The 27,529-nt window shown below is 43.2% G+C and overlaps 1 protein-coding gene across 4 annotated transcripts; it reads left to right on the top strand.

Moving 5' to 3' along the window:
* Nucleotides 1-4,807: 4,807 nt before the first annotated feature.
* Nucleotides 4,808-18,646, top strand: SIK1 (salt inducible kinase 1). 4 transcript variants are annotated; one of them, XM_077342822.1, is made up of 14 exons: nt 4,810-4,962; nt 5,454-5,691; nt 6,383-6,499; nt 8,750-8,813; nt 9,161-9,322; nt 9,597-9,721; nt 9,842-9,965; nt 10,558-10,781; nt 11,286-11,435; nt 11,908-12,030; nt 12,294-12,516; nt 14,269-14,544; nt 14,919-15,168; nt 15,804-18,646. In XM_077342822.1, the coding sequence occupies exons 2-14, from the start codon at nt 5,539-5,541 to the stop codon at nt 16,213-16,215; spliced, it is 2,403 nt and encodes an 800-aa protein (XP_077198937.1). In that variant the 5' UTR covers nt 4,810-4,962; nt 5,454-5,538; the 3' UTR covers nt 16,216-18,646. The 4 variants fall into 4 exon arrangements, with proteins under 4 accessions (XP_077198941.1, XP_077198937.1, XP_077198940.1 ...); XM_077342825.1 differs by lacking the exon at nt 4,810-4,962 and adding an exon at nt 4,999-5,196; XM_077342823.1 differs by lacking the exon at nt 4,810-4,962 and adding an exon at nt 5,204-5,327.
* The last annotated feature ends 8,883 nt before the right edge of the window (nt 18,647-27,529 follow it).

Below are 27,529 nucleotides of genomic sequence, written 5' to 3'. Positions count from 1 at the left end.
TATAGAGGGATCAAACTCTTTTGTTCAGAAGGCCAGATCAGACATAAATGTGACTTCATTGGGCTGGGCCACATGTGCCGTAGAATGTAATGTCAGGTACTGGAGATATAAACTTTAAAAGGACACAGGCAAACCCGATCAACAATATTTTTACTCAAAATACTAATGGCCTTAAAACATTAACACAACTCCATATTGGTGTGTCCTCACCATATTCACCTGCTCATCCCCACAATGAGCAGGACACAATGAAGGACGGGAGAACCATTCATCCTGCTCCTGTGTTCCTTGGGGGAGTGGCAGGATGAAAATGTTGCAGGGGAGTAAGAGTCAGAGACGTCTGAGAAAATAATAAATACTAATAATAAAACTCACATGATTTGTGTGTGCTTACTGAGGAACCCTCAAAAGCCAAAAGAAATGTATTTAATCATAAGCAAGGCTAATTTCCCACCCAAAGAATACAAAGAGGGAGGGGTAATCCCACACTTACAAACAAATTAGTTACTTTTTGTATATATAGCATTTTTAGAAACAAAGTCATATTCCTTGCAAGTAAATAAGGTAGTTTTTCAGCACCCCCTGCCATATGCCCAATGCCCTGCAATATGAACAATTATGGCTATAATCCATCTCTTGGTCTTTGTTTCCTCTCATCGATTCTACTTTTGAGGATCTCGAGGCATACCAGACTCCCTCCTCTCCTGCCCTATCCCCACCACCAACAAACCTGTGAGGTGGGCCAGGCTGAGCGACTGGTTCCAGGATGATATCTTCCATCTGCCTGAAAATTGGAAAGAGACTCCTTTGGGAGAGAATTACAGTCCCTGTGAATTTCATCCCAGGTAGAAGGATGCAGGGAATCACACCAGGAAAGGTATTTTCCTTGAACTAATGTAAACAAATGTTCAGTTGGATTCCAAATATGACTAGCTTTAATTCCTGTTTTTAAACAGTACCCAAAAAATTAATCCAATCTCCACATTTTTGGAAAGAGCAGCCCTCCCCCTCCTCCATGAGATAAAATTGCCCAGTTCACGGAGGGGAGAACCCAATAAGCTGTTTGGGCTCCCCATCAGGTAGAAAGGTAGAGTATCCACAAAGTAAATGTCTCCCTCCTGGCTATCTCAGCCGTCTTCAATTTTAAAAAAATTGTTAAAACAGTATCAGGAGACATGACCATATTTTTTGAAAGAGCAGCCATCACCCTCCTCCATGAGATATAACTACAAAAAAAATTAATATATGGCCTCATGTCAAACTCCCACACAACGGCCAATGATGGGCCTTGGGCGCCTGTTGGGCATGTCCACAGTTATGCTTCCAACCATATTCTACATGATTATGCCACTTCTGGAGCTTGTCGAAGCCTGAAGAATGTTTCAAAGGTTTCTCTATGGTGAAAAAGTTGAGAAAGGCTGATCTAATGAACCCTTACAGATGTAAACTTCTAATCTGGCGAGCCGGGTTTGAATCTGCGCTCCTCCACATGCAGCCAGCTGGGTGATCTTGGGCTCTCCACAGCACTGATGTTCTGACCGAGCAGTGATATCAGGGCTCTCTCAGCCTCACCCACCTCACAGGGTGTCTGTTGTGGGGAGAGGAATGGGAAGGCGACTGTAAGCTGCTTTGAGACTCCTTTGGTGAGAGAAAAGCGGCATATAAGAACCAACTCTTCTTCTAAACAGTGGCATACCTACTGTTAGCAGGATGTTATAAGCTCTTACAGGCTTCTGATGAAGTCAGAAGTTCCAGAGGAGCTTATGCAACAGGATAACGGGGGGACAAATACCTACTTAGAAGTTGGTGCAAAAAAAGGGAGGAAAGAAGTCTGGTGATTAGTGAGAACACAGGAAGAAAGAATTGCAGAATGATACAACCATTTATATGTATTTCAAAAACCCACAGGGAGCCTCCATGGGATAACTGTAAGATGCCACCTAGATTAAATCGTGTTTATCTAGAGTTGGCTAATAGAGCTGTGTCTTGGTTCTGCTGAACTAGTCAATAGTATCCAGTCTTGATTACCGAATCTTTCCTTTGGGACTACAATAAAGAGCTGCTCTGTTCCAAGCAGGCTGGAGTACAGAGTGCCATGTCTTACCAGTATTTCAAGGGGAAGGAATGTAGAGCCTGTTGCAATGTACTTCTTTCTTAATAGCTTCCAGGGAGTTGTTCACATGTGCCAGTTATATTTGTACATGCTGTTTTGTTAGGTATCAAGTGCTTTGGTGAGAACAGCGAGTTTTGTTTCATAATAATAAGGAATGTTAGCATGGGATTTCACACCAGATTTTTAAGTACTTAATGGCTATTGACTGATATTCACAAGGGAGGTATATACAATCACCTCCCTCAGTGCGCACATGTGTCCCTAGGGACTCAATTGGCACATTCTCAGTCTCTGACAAGACAGTGCCACAAGGCTGGCTGCCTAAACTCTCCCCTTGTAAACTATGGTGGCTTCCAGCTTCCCAGAAGAAAGTGGCACAAATCTACTTAGAGTTTACTTTAAATATTTATTCTCTGCAATTCTCTTCAACAAGGACCCAAAACAGCTTTCAACAGCAATGGGTAGCCATGTCGGTCTTTAGAAGCAAAACAAAGTTTGAGTCCAATGGCACCTTTAAAACTAAGTTTTATTCTGGATACTTGGGGCCATGCCTGTTTCATTCAGGAATACAATGGGTGCTAGATTGGGGGGGGGGTGGAAAAATTCTGCAGATGGTCTCTCTCTCCCTGCAGGACCTGGAAAGGCTGCAGGCTGGAGGCCTGGGAAGGGAACTCACTGGCAGGGGCAGCTCTCATGCAGCATGGATCTGCAGCCTCTGAGGGAAGTGGAAGGAGGGAGTGGTGAGGGGTAGGGGGTGGAAGGTGATTGGCTGGACACTGGCAAACCAGTTAGAGGCAAACCAATTAGAGGAGGCATTCAGGGTGGGACAGCCACCCTGAGTGGTACTTAAGTCATGAGACATGCTCCTCCTCCAAGGCCTTACCAGAAATATTAAGTAGAAAAGATAACAGAGTGTGTGGAGGTTAATCTGAAAAATGGTAACTGATCCACTATCCATGGCAATTCAAACCTGGGTCTCTCAGATGCTCATCTGACACTAACTAAACCATGCTGATATGTAATGGTGATTTGGATACAGATTTTGAAATACCCCCACCTTATATGTATCTTTTCATGCTTCTTTATATTACTTCATTGAGATTGACTGCTGACTTGTTTTGGCAGACCTTTTATATTTTGGGTTACTTTACAAAGTTATATTTTTCGGCATAACCAGGCAACTCCTCAATTTGCTTTCATCATTGGCATAGAGGCCAGTCTACTGTTAGATAAGGTGAGAAACATGGCTTGACAGATCTGGGTTTTTGCCTGCTTAAAAAATGTGCCATAGTAATTTGGTTAACAGTTCAAAGGTAGAAGACAAATTTCCAAATGAAACAAAAAAGAACATCTGGACTGAAATTGCACCAGAGGTCATGAACCATATAATTGAGTGAATTACACATGAATGTACATCATAGTCTTCCAAACCACAGCTCCTGCCTGAGGCATTATCCCACCCTAAATGGACAGCTAGACCCTGGCATGTCGTATGCTAGGGTGATCTTTCAACTTTAAATTTGAGGTTTGCTGCATTATATTTTGACCTCAGAAAATTAAACTAGTAGGTCTTCAAGATCCTGGTATGCTGCCAGTGTCATCGAAGCAAAATCTGCGCAAGAACTTGCAAATGCAAATAGCTCTTGCTTCAGGAGTTGTGGCAAGGTGACCTAGAGGCAGAATTCAGGGCACACTGTCAAACTCCTGCCAGCTTATTTCGTTTAATACACTGACTATTGGTTGTCACGTTAGATAAAATAACTGTCTCCCATAAATTTTACAACTCTGAACCACAGCTATGCTTTCAGTGATTCCAGGCTGATGAATCCCTCCAGGAATATCCCACCTATTAGCTGCTTATGCTCAACGTGCTCTGGAGTTCGATTTTGTATTTCAGTCCCTGATAAGGATCCGAAGAAATCTACCTGAAGTCCATGAAACAGAACAGCAAGTTCAATTTGACAGACAATGGCCCATTTTTATGGGTGCAATGTTTTGTTGATGCACTCAACGCCTTCAGCAGATTTTAAATATGGAGCTTTCCAAGTTAGATGTCCCCTCCTATGATTTCCATTAAAATAAAAACCCCAACCAGGGGAGCTCATCATGGTAGATAAACTGCAGCGTCTAATCTGGCTTTGTAAATTGGGCTTCAAAGCCCAACGCGTTTAGCCCCCCCCCCCCGGCCGAGGAGCCGAACTCTGGCCCTGCTCCCGAGCGAGGTGGGCCTCCGGCGCCCACAGGCAGAGGCGTTCAGGCCAGTGAGGCTTCAGCCGCGCTCGACGACTCCTGCAGGAAGGTCCGTAATCCCGTTTTGATGCACAACCGGCGAAATCCTCTAGAGGCGGCGGGTCGGGCAGGGCCAGCGGCGGCGGGGCGGAAACAAGCCCGGCTCGGCCCCGGCGGCGCGCGGAGAGTTCAGGCTCCGGCAGGGGGCGACCCCTGCAAGGCTAACAAAGGTCACGTGACGGGCCGCCCGGGGAGGGCCGCCCCTCTCGCCCGCTTTCCCCTTCCTTCACGCTTGGCGCTAACGTCACCCCGCCCTCCTGATCTCCAGGGTGACGGGCCCATTAGGGCGCGCGTCAGAACAGCCCGTCTCTTGGCAACGGCTCTGTGTCTCTCCCTCTCTCCGCTTTCTCATTCAGCCTCGCGCTCAGTCGCGCGTCGCTCTGGCGTCAAAGTGACGTCAATGGGGCCGTCTCGGTTTTCGGGGTGGGCGGGGGGAAGGGCTTCCCGCGTGCTCCTCTGGCCTCTGCACACACTCGGCGAGCGCGCTGGCGGCGGCGGAGGCTGCGCGAGGGGCGGGGACGCGGAGGCAAGAGCCGGCCAGCCAGCCAGCCGAGCGCGAGGTACTTCGGGCGCGGCCGGGGGACGGGGCCAGGCTCGAGGCTCGAGGGGGTTGCCGCTGTCCTTGGGGACCGGCGAGCGCCTTCTGGCTCCCCTCCGTCTTCGCGGGGCGCCGTGGCTGTCAGCCGCCCCGGGGAAACCCGGCGGCCAACCTTGGGGGAGCCTGCGGGCTTTGGGAGGTCGGATCCTCGTTGCGAGCATTTCCTGCCCTGGAACCAAGAACTTCCCCGGCCCGGGTCTGCTCGTAGTTTCGTGTTTGGGATTCCCAAGCGGCAGAGTGTTTTCCGTTTGCCCATTAATTGGGCAGGGTGGGGGAGAAACTTTGTCTGTTTTGAAGTTTCCTACTGCACGCGCCCCAGGGAGAAAGGCAGGTGATGAAGAACAGTAGTCTAAGATTTGGAAGTTCTTGCGGACCAGCTTCTGAAGTTGGAGCGCTTTGGTGAAGGCTTTGGCAGGCACAAGTTTCAATGGGGTGTTCTTTGTCTTCTTGCAGGTGCGAAATTTCAGCCTTTGAAGAGGAATGCTTATATATATATAAATACTTCTAAATAGTGTTTGCCGTCCACCAAAATCTAGCCATGGTGATCATGTCAGATTACACAGTTGTCCCCACCTCAAACCAAAGCCAGCAAAAGCCTCTCCGAGTTGGGTTCTATGATATTGAGAGGACCTTGGGAAAAGGCAATTTTGCCGTGGTAAAACTGGCTCGACACAGAGTGACCAAAACGCAGGTGGGTATGATGTCAGTGACTTTGCTTCGTTTTGGAAATCATCAAGAGCAAAGAACTGAGGATATTGTTCAGTGAAGTTTTTGGTTTGTAGAACTGTAGAATAACTCATTCAGAGGCTACTTTGAGCAGTATATTCAGAATAGCCAGTAGCACTGGTGAGATGGATGGGAAATCCCAAGATTACTTTGATTACTGGGGAGTGGATTTCATTTTATTGATGACTTTAGTAAAACTGACTGTAGTAAAAGTTATTTGTGTATCTTAGCTGAATTTCCTGTAAGGCTGACAATTTTGGAAATAACCAATGTAGGATAGGAATATAAAATGGACTATCTGAAATAGTTGTCGAAGTAACTGGCATCCTGATTGAAAAATTGTAATCTTAAACACTATTAGGGAATAAAGTCCAATTGAATTTATTACATTTTACTCCTATTGTGTTGTGTTTTAAGCAAGTCCTAGTTAATTCCGGTGGTGCTTGTATTCAAAAAAGTGTTAAGATTGGTGTTTGTTTGGGGTTTCTTTGTACTTCGAGTATATTACACTGTGCATTGTTCTCTAACAAATTTTGTGCAGCTTGTATAAGCTCGTGTATATAAATATAAAACAAATAATAATGTGTTGGTAGGTTGTGCAGTAACACAAGGATATATTTTACAAAGGCTCTGGGTTTCTTTCCTTGAATCTGTAGGTTGCAATAAAAATTATAGACAAAACACGGTTAGATCCAAGTAATTTGGAGAAAATCTATCGTGAAGTTCAGATAATGAAGCTTTTGAATCACCCCCATATTATTAAGCTGTATCAGGTAAGAAATCACTTCTGACCATTATCTGCCTGTTAGAACTATCCTTATGGTTTTGGCTGTTAATGATCTTACAATGCACATGGTTAGAATAGGAGAGAATAATCATTGGCAGTGGTAGATAGTACTATTAAATTGCAGCTGACATGGCAATCCCATAGGGTTTTCCAGGCAAGAGATGTTCAGAGCTGGTTTGCAATTGCCTTTTTCTGCTTCATAACCCTGGACTTCCTTGGTAGGCTCTATCCAACCACCGTTGACCCTGCTTAGTTTCTGAGTTCTTATGAGATCCGGCAAGCCAGGGCTATTCAGAGCAAGCCAATGCTTATTACACTTTAAAATGCACAAACAAATATATGAGGCACTGTTTATTACATGCTTATATTTGATCAAAACTGACTTAAAGATGGCAACAAATAATTTGAATATGAGTGTACGTTATCAAGTGCAGGAGGTGAATTTTCTATTAATTTCCTATTATAGTCTTTACACTGACTATATCTGTGAAAATATGTTGCTATAATGCAAATTTTTCACTATGTTAACGAAATAAGTCAATTTGGTCTTGCATTTTAACAAAAAAGATTAGGATCAGGTCATTTTGATGTTGCTATTTAAATTTCAGTTTTAAAAACTTCAAAAAACACAACAATGTACTGTGCTGAAAATGAGATTGCAGTTGTCTGCTGAATGAGGTTAACGTAACAAATGCTGAATACTGTATCTAATTAGTGTTCAGTAGAAGTTTTGTTTAATAATATTAAATAGTATTGTGTGGGTTTAAGGGAAAGACAATATGTCACTGCAGATCTTAAGTTCAGTGTGAGGTATAAGTTATCAGAATGTGCTTTTTTATTAGTTTTTTTTTGGTGCAAAGCTTAATTAATATGAAAATTAGAAGAGCCAGTTTATGCGGAGACATTCCTTTTAAGGATCACATTCTCTTTTGACAAATTTATAACACACATTTCTGTCCAGTTGTCACTAGTTTGTTAGCATGTTGGTGTGGGATTCCTAATGTCTATTTAATATTACTTCCATAGAACAGTGTGTACAGAAATATTATTTTGATTTGAAAATATCTTAAAATCTCTTTATTGATAAATCATGTTACTTAATTGAAAAGAGGAGTGTTTTCTTCCAGCTTGTTGCTTATATTGCAACTTAATATTTAATATTCTTGTTAATGATTGGTGTTTGATGCTCCCTTTTGGAAGAATCTGAGTAGTAGGAATTAGGTGAAATGCCAGTTTGCGTATGGAGGGGTGTTGTTGTCTATTCAAATGGCAGTCTCATTTTAATCCAACTGGAATCTTTCCCAGAACATTACAAATGCTTTATTTCTTCCTGTTACTTAATTTTTAAAGTGTACATTTCATTTAATGCATATATGAGGGACAGGAGCTCCTTTTCTTGCCTTTGAGGTTGAGACTTTCTTACATAGTACTGTAAATCCCAGTGTCTAGGGCAGCACTTGAAATTGTTTTGGTTCTTAATCTCTTTTTGTGAGCCGACACCTGCATATCACTTTGGAGAGCTGCTTGTGGCAGATGCTTTTGTATTTATTATTTGAAGCTGAACGGAAGGACAGGTACCTAAGTTGAGAAAATAAGTGATTCCCCCCTCCCAACATTGTAGAGTACTTTTTAAAAAGTGCTTCAACTGGACATTTGCAAAAGTCTTTTGCAAATGGCTACACATTTAGAAGTAAATTAATGTTGGAGACAAATTAACACTCAGTTAATTGGTCATATTGAGAAATGCCCTTACACAAGCTGAAAGCTATCATGGAATGTCAAGCTAGTTAGCATCTTTCAGAGTAAATCTGTAAAATGGCAAGGGTGACTGAGTAGTTTTTACTAGCTTCTTGTTGTGTGTTCTGAATTCACTGGTCTCCTATTTTTTTAATACTGAAATCATATACCATGTTAACATTGCCTGAGTCTATACCCGGAGGTCATAAACCTGTTGTTAATATATAGTAAAAACAAGAAATTAGAATTTATTAGCAAACAGCTAAATGCTAATTCACATAGACCCAGGATAGCCATGTCACATTGCTGTTTTTAATGGCAACTGTGAGGGGAAATATATAGTTAATATATGAGTAATTCTTGTTAACTGGATAAACATCTGTGGTGAAGGAATAAAGACTTGCCATGTTTTGATGCAGTACAGAAATGTTTGTACATTCAAAACTACATGTAAACAATTCTGAGGTCTATATCTTTGAAATATTTTTTCTCTCCTCAGGTTATGGAGACAAAAGATATGCTTTATATTGTGACAGAATTTGCAAAAAATGGAGAAATGTTCGGTGAGTTCCCATTATGTACAGTGAGCAGTTTATGTTTTTTCAGTGACATTCTTCTCACCATCTAAATATTTGAACATTTGGATAAACATGATTTTTGAGAGGAACAATCATGTATATATCTGGTATAGGCTGAAAGGTGGGCATTATTTGTAGTTTCTGATATAGGGATGTGTTACAATTTAGAAGGGATCAGAAAGCTGAAGTTTGGCACCATAATGCTTCTCTGTTTAAAATCGGAGTGATTACAGTATCAAGGCACTGAATACAACTAAGTCAAAATGAAAGTCAAGGAAAATAAGTCTACCCTAGGCATTTCATTTCGAACCTTTTATCATTGTGTCTGGCAGATCATTTGACTTCTCATGGGCACCTGAGTGAGAGTGAAGCTCGAAAGAAGTTCTGGCAGATCCTTTCAGCAGTAGAATATTGCCACAGCCATCACATCGTACACAGAGACCTCAAGACAGAGAACTTGCTGTTAGATGCCAACATGAACATCAAACTTGCAGGTGAGCAGTGGTTGTGATGGTGCTATAAAATATGGTATTGCTTTGCTTTTTGCATGGAACCATAGTGGGAAAAGGCTTTACAGTGTTTTTTAAAACAGCTGATTGAAGGAGCCTAGGTTTATAATGGCATTTAGCAGAATAGACTCTTCTGGAAAGTAAATGTGTAATGTCAACTAGCAATCCCCTGCAATGTCTGTCCTTCCTTTAATTATCAGTCCATTTCTAAAATGCACATAACCAATATTAAATTCTAGATTTTCATCTTCTGTTACAGACTTCGGGTTTGGAAATTTCTACAAATCTGGCGAGCCTCTCTCCACGTGGTGTGGAAGCCCACCCTATGCAGCCCCGGAGGTTTTTGAAGGGAAGGAATATGAAGGTCCTCATCTTGATATATGGGTAGGTTTTACAATTCTATATTAGCTTACTACAAGTGTAAGTGTATTCCAAAGGGATGGTACTTAAGAGACTGTTTTGCCTGTGTTTCAACCACTTTCCAATCATGCTTTTTATTGACAGAGCCTTGGTGTGGTGCTCTATGTTCTTGTCTGTGGCTCTCTGCCGTTTGATGGACCTAATCTTCCAATTTTAAGGCAAAGAGTGCTTGAGGGACGATTCCGCATTCCTTACTTCATGTCTCAAGGTGTGTTTTACTCATCTTTCTGATGATATTCATACTTCCCCCCCCTTTTTCCCTGTTAGGGTTTTGGTTTTTGTCAATTGTATTTCTTGTTATTAAACATATAGCCACGAATTTACAACTATTATGTAGTATATTGGGTAACTAGAAGAATTTTTTAACTCAAAGTAGTATATTAAAAATTCCTGCAAGACATATTTTCTTTTCCAAATAGAAGGTACAACACATTAGGGTTAGGGAAAAATACACCTGACTGTAGAAAGGCTTGCTACTTTATTTTTAAAAGAAAGGGTCATTATACAAAGCTAGACTATTTAATACATTTAAAAAATCACTTCTTGGTTGTTAAAAGGAGAGTCTACTGTCAAGGACAGAAACCCTCAAGTTACTTAATTACCCCCGGTAGGCTTTTGGCTGCTTTTGCTCTGAAGGAGGAAAGTATCTTGTCACTGTTCTAGTAACAGAGACTCAAAAACAAGGTTAAGCTTTTGATTAGTGTGGTGCATTTTAAAATCTTTTTTCTATAGGGCGGAGAGAATGAAATTTCTCATATCATTTATCAACTGTGTCTTTTGTACTTGTTCTTAAATGCTAGACTGTGAAACTCTCATTCGACGGATGCTGGTTGTGGACCCTACAAAACGAATCACAATTGCTCAAATAAAACAGCACAAATGGATGCAGGCAGATCCTTCTCTTCAGCAGCAGCAGTGTTTATCATTCTCCATACAAAACTACAACTCCAACCTGGGTGACTACAATGAACAAGTCCTTGGGATAATGCACAGTCTTGGCATTGATAGGCAGAGGACAGTTGAGGTGAGCCTTTGACTGGCTTTGCAGAGACTGAGAAACACTAGTCCTTTATACAAGCTTAGTAAGGAAAGAATAGGGTTTTTGATGCTTAGATTTCAAATAAAGGAAAAGGTCCACTTGTGGATACTGAACCATTTCCATGTCATTTGTTAGAATATATTTGGAAATGATGGAGTACTACCAAAGCAAGTAGTCAATTAAACAGCTTGTCAGATATTTGTAGTTCTGAAAGCTCCAATTCTGTCCCTTTTAAATCCTCAGCCTGTAAACAGCCCAGAAAACACCACCCTGCTGTATCACACGGAATGTTCCTCCATTCTTAATCCTTCCAACTTAATCCCCTCCTTACATTATGATCTTAAATATGGAAGGTTCCGTGGTAATTTCCAGGGGAGCTTCCTTTCAAGTAAATGCTTCTGGGTTTACAAGCTTTAGTCAAGAGAGCGCAATCCTTTTTTGAACCTAACTCTATGCTATAATTGTGTCTCTTTGTTCTCTCTGCTGCAGTCCTTACAAAATAGCAGCTACAACCATTTTGCTGCAATTTATTACCTTCTCTTGGAGCGCCTCAAAGAGTACAGAAGCAGTCAGTTGTCAAATCGTCCAGCAAATGGCCGTCAGCAAAGGCCACGAAGCTCAGACTTCAGCAACATTGAGGTAAAACTATGTTACTATTTATAAGGTCATTCTATTTTTCATCTTTGTCTGCCTTTTTCTTGTTTTAATGAAGTTCTGCTCCTAGCAGAATAGCTAATTGTTTTATGACTTCCAGTCCGCATGCTAGAAAGCATCTCTCCCCCCCCCCCCCCCGCAAGACGCGAAATACTCGGGTGGGGATGGGGGAGATCCCTTGTGCCATGTTTCAGTAGTGGAAGGGAACTTGATGTTTTGTGAGATTGAAACTCCAAATTCTGATATTAAAAAATTCTGTTTGTTCAACGTCAGCTCCTTTAAGCTCTGTCCCGCCTTCTGTCTCCATGAGCTAAGTCCCATCCCTCTGTATTGCTTTTCTAAAATATAAACATAGCCTCTGAGTGTGTCTTCATAATGAATCCTTGGATGTTCCGTACTGTGCAGCATTTCAAACAATATATTGGCAGTGACTCTTCTTAATCCCTTTTGCCTTTAGTTGCCTCAGGACAGTTTTGCCAGTGAGACATTGAGGTCATCTCTACTTTACCAGCATCCTCAGAATCTGATTCAGTCACCATTGCAGGCAGAAATGGATTGTGACATAAGCAACCCATTACAGGTTGGTGCTTCTTTCATCCTGATTTTGCATTTGTTTGGGAAAAGTTGGGGGCTGGCCACTACAGTACAACAGACTCTAGAGTAATTAAGTATCTGTCTCTTCTCAGTGCTGCAGTTTGCACAAGCTTTCTATGGGACGTATGTCATAGATGTGCAAAATATATGGGCAAAGGAGCTGGATATTGAGGGGATTGTTCTGAAAGGGAGTGTGAGGATGAAGTGGACCATTGCACTCCATTACTTCCTATATCTTTGTCCTTTCAGCCTGTGTTCTTTCCTGTGGATACGAACTTCAATAGTCTCTTTAGGAATCGCTCAATCTCTCCAAATAGCCTGCTGGAAACCACCATCAGTGAAGAAGTCAGGCAGGACAAGGAACTGGAGGAGGAAATTAAAGCCTTTAACCCAGTGCGCCTCCCCATCAACACAAACCGAAGGCACACACTGGCTGAAGTCACAACTCATTTTTATCAGAATTCTCCACCATGTAAGTGCTGGAAGAAAGAGAGGTTGTGAGAGATGGATCAAGGGTTAGACAAGCATTTCCTCTTTCAATTTTAGAATAGCAACATCAGTGTCCTGCTTGACTCACAGTGGGATTCTATGCAGATTTACTCCAGTCTTAAGTTTATTGATTGCAGTAAATTTAGACTGGTATAATTCTGCATGGGATTACAGTGTTAGGATGTGCCTTCCTGCCTGCCTGTTTTGAGTACTTATTGTTCAAACTCTTAGCTTTGAAAACTGCCATATAGCCATCTGGCTCCCCATGGGCCTTTTTTAATGTACTGTAAACATGTAAAAGTCTTCCAACAACTTTTCCCAGAAACTAATTTGTTGAAGATAAAATTGTATTTTACAAGCACATCAAATTTAGTATTATGTCACTAGCAGAATGTGACACCTCTCCATTTCCCCCAATGCATGCAATGTGGTTGGGTGTGCTATATGAGGATGATAGTGTGAGCATCAAGATTCTTAATGGATAGTGCCTGTAATATAGCAAAACAATCACATCTTTTCCCTACGCATGCTGTCTTGTGAACATTCTTAAAAGCTTTGTTTTATTATTTATGTATCCCAGCAAGAGTAAAACTTTTCTGAGTCCGTTGAAGGTTTAGAAAGGTGTAGCTGCTTAGGAGTGCACTGGAAATTTTCTCAGCTGTTTAGCTTAAGCATAGGTCCTAGGGCAGGAAACAGTAGCAAGATTCCCACTTTCTCTCTCTGCAGCAGTAGCCCACAATGTTGTTGTTTTCCTCTTTGGAACTGGAGTAATTCCCTGTCCCTATGCTAGGCAGGATTCCATTTAAAAAGTCCAGTTAACAGGCTTGTATCCCTGGTGCCAGACTCTACCTTCAAGCCCTTCTATACAAGGGGACTAGATGGGCAGCAGAGAAGATAATCTAGCTTGAAACCACCAGTTTCAAGAATGAGTACATCATTCATATCGGTGAAGGCCCCTATGGATTTAGAGAACCAGCATGATGTAGTGGTTAAGAGTGGTGCTTCTATTCTGGTGCGCCAGGTTTGATCCCCCACGTCTCCACACATAGCCAGCTGGGTAACCTTGGGCTTGTCACAGCCCTAATAGGGCTGTTCTGACTGAGCAGTCCTGTCAGAGATCTCTCAGCCTCACCTACCTCACAGGGTGTCTGTTGTGAGGAGAGGAAGGGAAGGTGATTTTAGGCCACAGAGAAAAGTGAGGTATAAACACAATCTCTTTCCTTTTCTGTAGACAGTAAATTATTTTCTAAATTATGTTTTGTTCTTGAAAGTTTGATAGAATAGGGATGTCAATAGTTCCCATACCTTTTTCATGTAAGAACTTAAATTATCGCTGTTGAACTAGCTGGAGCAGTAATTTATAGTTGTATTTATCACAATTTTTAGCAATAACATTATCCCTTAGAGCAGGGGTAGTCAACCTGTGGCCCTCCAGATGTTCATGGACTACAATTCCCATGAGCCCCTGCCAGCATTTGGGAATTGTAGTCCATGAACATCTGGAGGACCACAGGTTGACTACCCCTGCCGTAGAGCTTTTTAATGGCACTGCTGCCATAGTCTGTTGCTAGTGCTGAACCCTGTGAGTTTCAGATGGTTTGCTTGGCATTGGCTGTTGATATTGTCTGAGTTTTTTTGGATACTGGCAGACTTTCTGTAGGTGGGGAGAGCTGTGTCAAGCAATTTTGATTGCTTCCGGTGTGATTTCACAAATGTTCTCTTCTGTATCTTGTAGGTATAGTGGTTTCTTCATCCACAAGCCCCGCAGAAGGAAGAAGTTCTGACAGCTGCCTCCCTTCATCATCAAATGATACCTCTGTGACTCTGAGCCATTGTTTGGAAGAACAAATGATGCTTGGTCACCCAGGCACAGCCAGAGTCACGTCATCATTTCTGACTTCTCAGTCAGACACACCAGTATTGCAGGCTCAGGGTTGCAAGGGTGGTGCTTCTCTATTGCCTGTCAGCTTCCAGGAAGGAAGGAGAGCATCCGATACCTCATTAACTCAAGGTAATTCTTTTGTTGCTATGTCAGCAGAATAGTGAGGTGTGTGTGTGCACGTATACAAATGCATACACGCACACATGCCTAAGATACGGAGTACTAGGAGCCTCCTAAGTTTATTATTAATATTCTTTCTCACATGCACTGTGCTCTAAGATGCACTATGCTGGCATTACACGGAAGAATCCCAAACTAAGATATGTAGAGTGGATTGGGGGATGTGATGCACAGGACTTGTAAAGGAGTCTTGCAGTAAGGCATCCAGTCAAACTTGGTTTAGGGAAGAGGGGTACAGCCGAAATTAAGAGGCAAGACATTTTGTGTTTATGGCAAATGTTATATACGTGGATGTATAACTTCCCTTTTCCTTCACTCTGTAGGCTTGAAGGCATTTAGACAGCAGCTGCGAAAGAATGCTAGAGCCAAGGGTTTTCTGGGTCTGAATAAAATCAAAGGGCTTGCTCGCCAGGTGTGCCAGTCGTCCTCTGCTCGGATCGCCCGGAACAGCATGAGTCCTTTCCAGCATTCTCAGCCAAACGCCTGTGTTTATGGTAGTGGGGGGAACAGCGGCAGCAGCAGCAGCTGCAGAGAGAGCAGGAACATGCTTGAAGAAGTGCTTCAGCAGCAGAGGTGAGAACACAGTACAGGATGTGTGCCCTCTATAGTGCTGGCATTGTAACAATAGGCAGAAGTACTGGCTTTGACCTTGTGCAGAATTGCTGTCTGTTTTATGTATAGCTTTAGAGTCAGGGGCTCACTATATGGTGATACAGGCCAGAAATCACACCAGCCAGCCAAACTACAACCATCGTCTCCAAATTTGTTTTCATGGTTTCAGCGCATTTGGTTGTACATGTGTGTTGGCTTAATCCATGCCATTTGTAGACCTTTATTTTTTAATCTGTAGGTAATGCAGATAGAACCCACTTGTGTCTGAACTACACGTATACAAACGTTTAAGTTGAACTTGGGAACAGTAGGTGAAGTGAAATAAGGGGAGTTTAGTACACCCCAGAGGATGGGCATTTTCTCTTCCCCCCCCAACAAGCACATTACAGTTTGAATGTTTGGACAAGGTTAGGATCACAGCCCAAGTGAAATACTGTGGCTTAATGGTGGAAATGTACATATGTTTTCTTATCACAGGAGATACCTGTTTTAATACCTAGCAATCACTACATGACATGAGGGTTGAGGGGCATGCTTTATGAGAAGCACAAGGAGGTCTTTTCTAAATCATTTAATTTCTTCATCTGTTTGTTCAGAATGCTTCAGTTACAACATCACCAGGCAGCCTGTCACCAGCCTTCTTCGGCGGCTCAGTCACACACCATCGTCTTGCCTGACTCAAAAGGCAGTAAATCATCCAATTCCCTTCTCCTGTCTGAACTGCAAAGCGAGAACTGCTCGGAGTTTGCCTTTGGCAACCCCCAACTTCTCCAGCCCCACCTTTTTAGTGTTGGCGCCTCTCCAGTGTCTTCAGCTGCTTATCTTCTAGACACTCATCTGCACATCAGCAGCAGCAGCAACACATCCCCCATTGCCTCTATGTTTTCTCAGCAGAATAACTTTGCCGTGCGATCTCCAGCCTGCGACGCCATCAGTTTGCAGCATGGGGACTGTGAAATGGAGGACCTCACTTCGGCCCAGATGGGGAAGTTCGTCTTGGTCAAATGAGAAGTGTTCATGCTCTTTGAATTAATGCATCTCTTTTGGGACAGAATTCCCCTCTCATTAAGATTTCTAAGGAAGGGTGATTGACTGTATTTTGCAACAGTTAATAACTCAGAAGCAATAACGAGTTTGAAGTATGTGAAGAGGCCATTGGCTCAGTAACGCTCCTAACTTTATAGAACTGATTAAAAAAAAGCAATATATGTTTCTTGGCTTCAACAATCCTTGCACTGAACAAATATAATGAGAAACAGAAAGAAAAACCTTTTAAAGAAAATAATGACAGGGAATGGGGATGGGTGGGTTGGGGCAGGGAGGACATTTTTCCGGTACTGTATTAAAGCTAGGCCAATACAGCTCTGCTGTTATGCAAGACTTCAAAAGTTGTCAGTGATTGTGGCATGGCAGGGAAAGGCTTTTTCAAAGAAGGGACCAGAGCCATCCTATTGACAATACTTTTTTTTTGGATTTGTGAAGATGCTTACCTCTTTCTTAAGAAAAAAGAAACAAAAACACAAAGTGCAGAAGTGGCAAGTAGCATTATGCAGAGATAGATGAACAATAGTGGAAGCATTTTGATACTTATTTTAAAGGAACCTATACCTCTTCTGCTTATTTTCCCCCTCCACTGCTCAAAATACTTGTACCTTAAGAGAAAACTGTGAACTTTCTGCTTAGTATCTCAGTTGAAACAGCTAAAAATAGCTTTCGGTCATCATTAGCAATTAATTTACTCTCTTAGGATGACTGTTCCCAGTTATTAGGCTACAGATTGTTTTCATGTTGGCTTTGTTCTGAAATTATAGGAATATTTTGTGTATCAGCAAGGAGTTACTCATTATTGCAGCAGTGATGGGAAGACTTTTAAAATAATGTTAATTGAGTGGGGTTATTTTAAACTTCCCATCCCCCCAATGCCCTAACATTGTTTTGAGGTTGCTTAGGTTTTTCCCCCTGTGCTGTATACATTTATTGCTGCTGCTAATGAAGTTTTTTTTTAATGCATTTCATTATCAGGGTCCAAACTGAACCAACTCATTGGGAAAAGTGCAATATTCAGAGCTTTTGACATCTATACTGACAGTTGAAAGGAAAAGAATAGCACAAATTGATACTCTACAAATACTGTTGTTTTGTGAACAAGCTAGGTAACCTGAGTCAGATAGCACAAGTTCTGGGTTTTGTTATTTTGCATACAAATTAGTTAATTTTTATAAGCATTTTTATGTGTGGGGTGTGTGTGTATGCATGTATGCATGTCTATAGGAATGGGAAGACACTATACACTACTTCTTAAGATCTGAAATACGCTTCAGTAGTTCCCTGGCATTTTCTCCCTCTGACCAGAGAATGGCTTCCACTGGTGATAATGGAAGCAAGGCCTGGACATCCCAGGGGTGAGGGAGACCACAGTATGACCTCCTTCGACCTTGCAGCACTTAGCTAGTGGCAAGGGAGAAGGGGAGTGAAATGTATGTAGCAGGTGAGCAAGTAGTGAGCCAGCTTGGCCCCCAAATACCATTCTGACGTTTAAAACCAACTTCATTCTGTCTAATACACTGAGGACCCATTTCTTTAAATGTAACACAGGGGTGCCTTCAAATTTCTACTGTGTCTTGCAAGCTGCAGTGTTCTATATGTGTAAAAAATGGTATTTTAAAGCAAATAAGCCAAAGACTGTCGGGTAGATTGGAGTGGGGAGGGCGGAAATAGGCGATAATGTTATGTGGCTCTGTCTGTGGCTCTTCAGCTTTTATGTACAGTATCAATACTGATGCATCTTCAGCTTGATGCTGCTACTATTTGGCCTGGGATCTTCAAGGTGAAAGGAAATTATTCCCTCTGACTGGTGCCTTTTGAGCAGGGGAAGCACCAGAGATTCCTGCCTTGGTCTGTGCTTAGCATAGTGGCAAAAATGAGTGTGGCAAGTTTCTTTCAAAGAAGCAAGGTTGCCTTCATTTTCATAAAGTAGCACACATACCTTTAAAAATTATCTCCTTTTCCCCTTTTCTGTCTGATTTCCTCCCCCCCCCCAGTGTCATAGGTCAAGTGGCCACAGAAACAATGTCTATTTCGTGTTCTGAGCAATGAAAAGCACTTTACTTTCAGAGAACCCTTTCCCCTCCATTTGCAAGTGATTATAGAAAAATGCTTTGAAACTATTCCAAAGTAGAAAAAGGTCATTTTCAACATTTCAGGGTTTGTGTGTTCTCTTTTTTGGGGGTGGGGTGGGGAGTAGAGTTCTTTGACATTGCTCTTCTGCAGATTGCAGTGCAATAGATTATTTAAAGATGCGATGTGATTGGTTTAATTAAGATGTATAGTTTTTATTTTTTACCATGACTGAAGATCGTTTTATTATGTTAAATGAGATATGTATACCAAATTATTGTGTTTTATTTAATATTTAAATAAAAATAATGTTTTAAAATAATGCATGGATTGTATTTTGCACTGCAAAAACTCTTCCTGCATGTACATGTGTGATGTTCTTCAAATCTTCCCCTCAAGGAAACGGAAAGCTACAGCTAAGCCAATCTCAACACCTCCACTGGCTTTGGTGTTCAGCAGTTGAATTTTAAGAAAACTTCCCTTAGCGTAAGCTCAGTACTCTCTGAAGGATGCTTGGAAGACCTTAGGAAAGCAGCGCACAAGAACAGAAAAATCTGTTTATGAACAGAAAAATCCTTTTGCTGTAAATCCTCGTTGATAAAACATCTGCTTGGATGTAGAGAGCCTTTGTGTGGCAGGTACTGAAAACAATTTAAATTTTCCTTCTGCAGCAAGAAGGATTGATCCGGAGGGACCCTACCTTTATTGTGCGATATCTTGGAGTGCTTTTAATGCTCAATATCCAGATTGGGAAAGAAAGCTCTGATAGGCTACACCTGGCCATGTGACACGCTTGCCTTAAAGGAGAAGCCCTTAATTTCTCTCAACTTCTGTCGGTCCTGGATTTTTCCTCCCTCCTCTGCCTTTTTCGATCCTCTCCCCCACCCCTCCAAGAAAAGAAAGAGGCTCCCAGCCTGTCCCCTCTCCCCCCCCCTTCAAGAAAAGAAAGAGGCTTGGCTCCCCCCCCCCACCTTCTGAACTATCCTAACCACGTGCAGAAGACTTTCCTGTTTCAATGGACCCGAGTTCAAAGCAATCTGAATTCAACAGGATTGACAATGGAATAAAGAAAGTAAGTGCAGACTCTGCCCTGGATATGGTGAAGAAATGACAGGGTGACTCCAGATCAATCCTCCTTGGTGCAGAGGGAAAATTAAGATCGCCCAAAATCAAAACAAATTGCATTCTGTGTAGAGGGTAGGGACCCTGGGGTTGGAATAAAAGCTCCGTGCAGTTTACACCCAGATGTGGGTATACTTTGGTGGTTCATGTTTGGCTCATTGATCGAAGTCCCTGGGACAAAGTATGGCCAAGAACAATCAAGGAAGATCTAGGGCAGAATTTGGTGGTTCAGGGGAGTGTTGCCAGTGATCCCTTATGTAGGTACAGATTTGACCACTATTTAACATCCTAATCTCTTATTAATTCTTAGCAAAAGGTGTATTGTGTACATGATTCCATGTTCATTTCATATACATCACAATAATATTTAAAATCTTTAAATCTGTGTTTCTTTTATTTGCATCTATGTACACTAATCCATCATCATTAACTATATTTTAAAAAATACAGTTTTGATACTTAGTTCTAAAGAAAAAAATTAAGAAGTAAAGAGTTTTTGTATGAGTCCATGCAGTAGCTACCCTTGCTTTTAGGGATCTGATTGCCCCCTTACCCGTATTGTTATGTTCATATGTTTTCAAGAATTTGCCTTCTATTAATATACTGTTTAATAGCACCTAATTTCTTATATTTTCAATTCCCCCCAAGTATTCCTAGATAATACACATTACATTGTTATTTATATACTGGTAGCTTAAGCCCGTTGTAGCAGGAAATACAATGGGAGCTAGCATGGTGTGATGGTGGAGTGTATTGCTTAGAAGTCCTGGGTTTGAAGGGAGGGAGGGAGGAGAAAGTTGCAGTGACCAGAACACTGGAGGGAATGAAGGAAGGAAGGAAGGAAGGCAGGCAGGCAGGCATAGAGAAAGGGAGAAAGTGTGAGAGAGCAAAGGGGAGAAAGGAGAGTAAGCGATGGGAGAAGGAACAGAAGAAAGTAAGGCAGAAGAGAAATGGATGGATGGGAGTGAGAAAGGAAATAAAGGGATGGGTGGATGGATGGATGGATGGATGGATGGATAGAAGGAAGAAAGACAGAAAGAGCTAACAAGAGGGAGAAAAAAAGGCAGAGAGAAAGAGACAGAAGAGATAAATGGGGAAGGAAGGAAGGAAGGAAGGAAGGAAGGAAGGAAGGAAGGAAGGAAGGAAGGAAGGAAGGAAGGAAGGAAGGAAGGAAGGAAGGAAGGAGCAATGAAAGTGGGGGGAAGGGTCCGCTGGATGGGTAAGGGGGGCCAAGTTGTGAGGGGGTGGCGGGAGAAGAGTTCAGAGTAGAGATGGGTGAGTGGGTGGGTGTTTGGGGGGGGAAGTGGCAGAAGAGCGCAGGTGCAGGGCAGAGAAAGAGAGAGAGACAGAAGGGAGAGAGATAAAGGACAGAAAGTAGGAAGCCGAAAGTAAAGAAGAGGGGGCAGGAGGGAGAAGGAGGGTGGGGGGAAGGTGAAGGGACCACTGGGCAGGTGAGGGGGGTGCCTTCCCCCCGCCCCCCTCCCGGGTGACCCCGCGTCTTTGGGGCAGGCAAAGGAGCAGGCCCACCACATCTGCGATGTGGCGGGCCTGCCCCTTTGGCTGGGGCGAAGTCTTCCCCCCCCTGGCCCCCTGCCACCATACTCGGAAGGCTGCCCCGGCCGGCCTCCTACCTGGTGTCTCAGTAGGCAGGCTCATAATGGTGGCAGTGGGCCAAAGGGGGGCAAGGTTGGGGAGTGGGCGGGCTGGGAGGCACTTTGCGCCTCCCAATTCGTCAGTCCAGGGCCAAGGGGTGCTGTTCCCCATCCCAAACTGAGCCCCCCCACCCCTTAGTGTTTTATTTATACCGCTCCCGCGGATTGCCAGAAGCTTTCACGCCACTTGCCCCCGCTTTCCCCATGCCCCTGCTTTCCCCATACTCCCACTGTGACCATTGGTGGGCTGGGAGGCCCTGCTGCCTCCTGACCTCCAACGATGAGAGTTGATGACCGGGAGTGGGAGGGCAGACACCTTCTTCCTGCCCACTTTGAAAGCGGGCATAACAACTAGTACCTAATAAATTATTTTAAACTACTATATTACACTACTATAGTAATCATTTCAATACTCAATTTTGTCCCATGCTAAAATCAGGACTCCACAGAAAACATCATAAGACTCTATACCTAGATTGACCTTGCCTCATGAGTAACTCATCTTGGGAAACTCATCTTATATTTTCATTTCTTGATTTGTTTCTACACATTTGAAGCCTATGAAATGGAATGACCTATATAATGTTAGTTCCATTGATGTCACGATTTTAAGATGTCATTTTAATGGCATACAGAAGAAAACAAAAGGAAGATTTAGCAATTATATATTTTAATTAGTGCTCTCGTTGTGTATGTGTGCGCATTCAAAGTAAAGACTGCAGCCTAAGGAACCAATCAGGTTATTAGCAAAGGGGTGGTGTCAACAGCAAAAACAGAACAAAACAAAAAACACATTGGCTTCTTTATGAAGTTTACTGGCCTTGCATATCCAGATACTGGTTGCCACCCAAAATGTGGTTTTACTGGTTAGTCCAGAAAAATTATAGTTGGCAGACCTGGATCTCCAGAGGCTAAGGCTGTCACCAGCATTTTGGAACCATGTAAGTAGGGCAGCTGCATCTTCCTCCTTGGGCTCCCACCAGCATCTGGTCAGCAGAAATCCAATAAACAATTTGTTATCTTGGAATTCAGGATTAATTACACTTTTGTGATGGGATGGGGTGAGGAGATGGATGGGATGCTGAGAGGAATTTACATCTGTCCTGGGCAGAGGCCAAGGCATTTTCATGCCTGGCCCCCACTTGGTGGGATGAGCTCTCAGAGCACATCCGGGGCCTGACGAAACTGTGCCAATTCCACAGGGTCTGTGGGATAGAGCTCTTCCTCCAGGCTTTGGTTGGGGCCACTGAATCAGATCACATTTACTGCCCCCCCCCCCCCCATCAAAGCCACCTCCAGACTGCAATCTAGCTCTAAGAGATATTTGTCTGGTTGTTGCGGAATTTAATTTTAGTCTAAATCTTATTTTATTTTATGTTTTAAAATTAATAATGTAATTATGTTTACATGTTGTATACCGCCCTGAGCTGGTCTGCTGGAAGCGCAGTATATATCTGTTTTCTGTTGTGCCATGTTGTTGGGCCAGAACCAATGGGTTGAAATTAACTGAAAAGAATTTTTGGCTAAACATCTGGAAGAAGTTCCTGACAGAGTGGTTCCTCAGTGGAACAGGCTTCCTCGGGAGATGGTGGGTTCTCCCACTTTGGAAGTTTTTAAGCAGAGGCTGGATAGTCCTCTGACAGAAATGCTGATTTTATGAACTTAGGCAGATTGTGAGTGGGTGGGCAGGAAGGGATGTGGCCCTTTCTTGCATGCCAAGGGAAATGCTGATTGCCATTTCGGGATCAGAAGGCTAATTTATTCTGGACCAGACTGACAATGGATTCTGGTGTCTTGTGGGGGGGCATCATCTGGACATGGAATCTGGGATCACTGTTGGTGGGCAGGTAGTTGTGAATTTCCTGCATTCTGCAGGATGTTGGACTAGATGACCCTGGAGGTCCCTTCCAACTCTATTATTTTATGAAATCAGATAATAGTAATGGAACGAAGCAGATTGGCAGATGGGTGTCAGCCAGACGTGAGTGCTTGTCTTTTCCTTACAGCAATTGTCAATGAGAGAAATTGGCAGGCTTGATTTGCACCATCTGTTTTGAGTATGAATTTGGAGAAGCTTTTCAGGAGACTGTTGATTTTCCACATGCTCATATCATACCACTCCTATTGCATAAGCAGAAACAAATTGTTTGTGTATGCATACTTTTGGCAAAGTCATTCCTTTGACTGCATACCATTATGAAATGAGGATTTATATACATGGTATGTTTAACTCTTCTGGGGTCTGTATGCATACTGAGCATGAATGTGACCGCTGCTTTTTTAACTGAGCCATCTAAGTGTTCAGGTTTTGTTCATATTTATGAAGGGAGGCATGGAAGAACTGATTGGCTTTTGGGACCAGTGGCTGATTACCTTCTTTGTGATCCCTTCCCCCAAGCCATTTGATTGAGGACTGCATCCACAGTGACAATTTTGCTGTATTCCTTCTGATGCCATCCACAGTGGCAATGGAGCATCTGCACGATCTCCTTTCTGACACTTTCCTTGCGCCATCCCTCTTGCAGCCACCTACCCCACCCACCCACGCTGGGCTTTAAAACCACATTAGTAATTGACATATCAATATCACTTGAAATTAGCAACTGATAGCTTTCTACAGTTCCACACTGTAGTGAATCTTGGGCTGCCCCTATAGCCTCTTTCCTGCTCCGACTGTGGTGTCTAAACTGCCCGCAGCTGTTGGCAATGACTGCAGTGGGGCCTTTTGTCTCTCTGGTATTCCTGCTATAGTAGCTTGCCTTCCTTCTCCTTGCTGTGGTCCTGACTGCCTAGGTGCTGTTGGGTGTGGTTGCAATGGGGCCTTCTAGCGTCCCTCCATACTGTGTTACTGTTGCTCCAGTTCTCCTTGTCGCTGCTGTCCCAGTGAGCTTCCCTGTGGCTGGTACTGTGGGTTCTCATGTGGGCATCCTGTGATTCTTGGGTAAGTCCAGGGGTGGATCTGACAATGGGGGGTGTGGTTCTGCTTCTGGACACTGGTTTTTAGAAAGCCCGAAAAAAAGCCTTCAGGTAATGCGGGAGTGGGGATTGGCAGCTGAGGGAGGCTGGACGATGCAAATGGCAAAAAATGGGCATCTTCCCATCCTGGTGGTAGAGGAAAGTGGCATCAAGTCACAGCTGATGTTTGCCTCTCCTGCAGGGTTTTCAAGGCAAGAGACATTTAGAGATGGTTTGCCATTGCCTGCCTCCACATCACAATCTTGGTATTCCTTGGAAGTCTCCCAAGTCTCCTCCCTCTGCAGCCACATCCCTGTTCTTTGTCTGGCTTCCTCTTTGCTTTTTGCTGTGATTGGACTCTTGTTGACTTGTGTTTTGGCTGCCTGGTAAGCGCGTCCCCTCCTTGCAGCTCTGGGGATGGTGAGGCAGAGGCTGTTATCAGCCTACGCAGGCTTGGGGGCTGCTGCTGATGGCCTCCCTCCCTCCCTTGCAGTGAGTTGTGTAGCCACTAAGTAGCTCTGCATTCTGTCCCAGTTTAGAGTGCAATAGGCACTTTGCATGCGAGAGAGCTGCCCAAGTAGCAGATGGGATCAGTAGTGGGGACTCTGGTCCCTGTTTGAACTCCCCAGTAGAAGGGCAAGGGTAGAACTAAACTTGGCCTTGACAAAGGGCTTTTTTGCACTGATGTTTTCCCTCTTTCACCGTGCATTTCTGTTGGTTTCTGTAAGCTGTCTGCTTTCCCACTGAGTTCTCTATGCATTTAATTTGGGATTAATTGTGGCTCTTGCATCACTTTTTCTCACTTAACCCCTCAGTTCACCTTTTGGAAGTTTTATTTCAAGGTTATTTGAATGTCCTTTTGGGGCAGTTCTTTCCCTTCTTTAAAACAAAAGCATAAATATTATGTTGGATTATTTCCCCCTCCCTTTTCTGCCCCTCAGAGAACAATCATCCACACCGACAACACCTACTTGTACCTCTCACTCCATACCTTCCTCTGCCTTCCAACTCAGGCAGAGAAACATAAAGGTGCAAAGTGCATGCACAACATTCAAATTAAGCTGTACCGATCAAAATTCAGTGAAAATAAAAAATAAGTTGTTTGTGCAGAAAGTGCCCTGGAGAGAATGCCTCTTAGAGATCTACAGAAGGGCTGGGAATACCAGAGTGCTTTAGGGCAGGGTTAGTCAACCTGTGGTCCTCTAGATCAGGGATAGTCAACCTGTGGTCCTCCAGTTGTTCATAAACTACAATTCCCATGAGCCCCTGCCAGCAAACACCAGCAGTGATTCATGGAAATTGTAGTCCATAGACATCTGGAGGACCACAGGTTGACTACCCCTGCTCTAGATGTCCATGGACTACAATACCCATGAGTCCCTGCCAGAGTTTGTTGGCAGGCACTCATGGGAATTGTAGTCCATGGACATCTGGAGGACCACAGGTTGACTACCCCTGCTTTAGGGAACTGAAAGGGAGGTACGCATGAGTGGTATGGTATTTGAGAGGGAGAATGAACAGCAAACGGCCAGAGGGCACCCATCAGCTGAACTGGGTTGGGGATAGTCAAATGGCAGTGGAACCAAGAGGTGAGAATGAGCAGTAGACTGTGGCTTCAAAGGGCAAAACCAAATTCCCAATATCAATGTGCCTGAAATATTTGTCTCACAGATGACTTAAACAAGCTGAAGTATATTTCACAGTTATTACATACTCATCCATTAGTAACAATAGAAAGCCTTTGGCTCTGCTGACTCTTCCACCCATGGAGAATCGGGTACCTCCAGAGTGGGTATGACATCCCTTATATAAAAAGCTTCTTGAAATGAGCTCTCCCCCACACCCATGCAGTAAATTGGGGTTAATGGATAGGGGAAACTTAAATAATTGCTCTGTGGATACTTACTGCAGCATTAAAAAGGGACCCATACCTGGGCTTGATATCATCATCAATTATGATGATGATGATGATAATTTGTATCCTGCCCTTCACTTATGGTCTCAGGGCAGCTAACAACACAGTTTACAATTTCTCAGTGAATTGGGCTCAGTCACATATCATTTTGAATTTGCAATAGCAATTTTGGTCACCATGGGCTGATGTTTCCTTGTGCTGTTGTGGTCCCAAGAATTCACTGTGTACCTTACTTTGTCAGTGTAAATATTGGGCTCACTAGACTCTATTTCTTTACCTCTGGAACCCTGTTCCTTGCCGCAGCTTAACTAGGGAAGCCAGGTATCGTGTTGTAGCTGGAAACACTAATCTGGAACCCATCAGTCCCAGATACTAGAATTTTGTCTCTTGGAGGTGTCAGATGAAGTGTCTGAGTATAATTTCATGCATGGTTAGTTTTATTAGCATTATTCCTCCAATATTTAGAACGCTCCCCCAACAAACCGTCTCAAGACTGCCCTTCCTGCAAGCCAGTAGCTGTTATGCCATGTATCTCCAAAGTGGCACCCATCAACACCTTTCTTGACACACACCAAATGTTTTTAGAGAGTTGTTTTAGAGAGACCCTCTGGGGCTCTTGTCCTGCTGGGCTTCTCACTGGCTCTGGAGATGGTATTTATGAAAATTAAAATAACACTGTTTCAGTGGCAGCTGCCACTCTCTCTCTTCTTTCCAGTATATGTCTCCCTTGCACTTGAACTTCATCTATGACAGCTATTTTGTAGATGTGCCCTCCACTTTGTGCCATAGTTCCAAGGGTGCCCACAGGACCCATGTCATGCCATCCAATCTGGTCCTCCCAGCTCCTCAGCAATGGCTGCTGTCCCCATAGCAGACTGGTTGAGGCTGGCTATTGATATGCAAACCATGCTGTCATTCTCTCCTCCACGGCCAATTTCAAATCTGCATTTCCACCCAAAGTTGGATGTCATTTTTCCTGTTACCATTTTCTCCCCCTGCAACTGGACATTTTTGTTTGTCCTCCCAAACAATTGTTCATCATTATGCTTCATTTTATTCTTCCTTTTTCATTCCTTGCTTGATTTTTGAAAAATATGATGCAAACAGGAATATGTTTGCGTATTTTCCGGACATATAATTTCACTCTCTAAAACTTTAAGCAGGACTTTGTGATTAATAGAAAGTATTTGACCACACAAAGATTCCTTCCTGGCAGGTATATATATAGGTCAAAACGAAGCCAGTAAATTTGCTTTCTGCAGCAGATTTTTCTGTTCTGTCCTAGTAAGTGAATCACTTTGTCACTCCTGCTGTTTCATGGTATAGAAAGTAAAGCCCTTGAAGAGGCCCTGCGTCATTTAATTACCACAAAGCTTCTTAGACTCACTGTGTGACATTTGAAATGTTCCACTGTAGAAGCAGTAAAAAGGTGAGAGGTGGAGATTCATAGGGTTTCCTCCCTCCCAGTCACTCCTGTGGAACTTACCCTGGCCTCTAGACTTGTCTGAGGAACTGGTGTTGTGGAATAGAAACCCCCAGTTCAAATGCCACCAACTGCGTC

The sequence above is a fragment of the Paroedura picta genome, chromosome 6 (assembly GCF_049243985.1).
Source record: "Paroedura picta isolate Pp20150507F chromosome 6, Ppicta_v3.0, whole genome shotgun sequence".
NCBI lineage: Eukaryota > Metazoa > Chordata > Lepidosauria > Squamata > Gekkonidae > Paroedura > Paroedura picta.
This window is presented reverse-complemented; position numbering and strand designations above follow the sequence as displayed.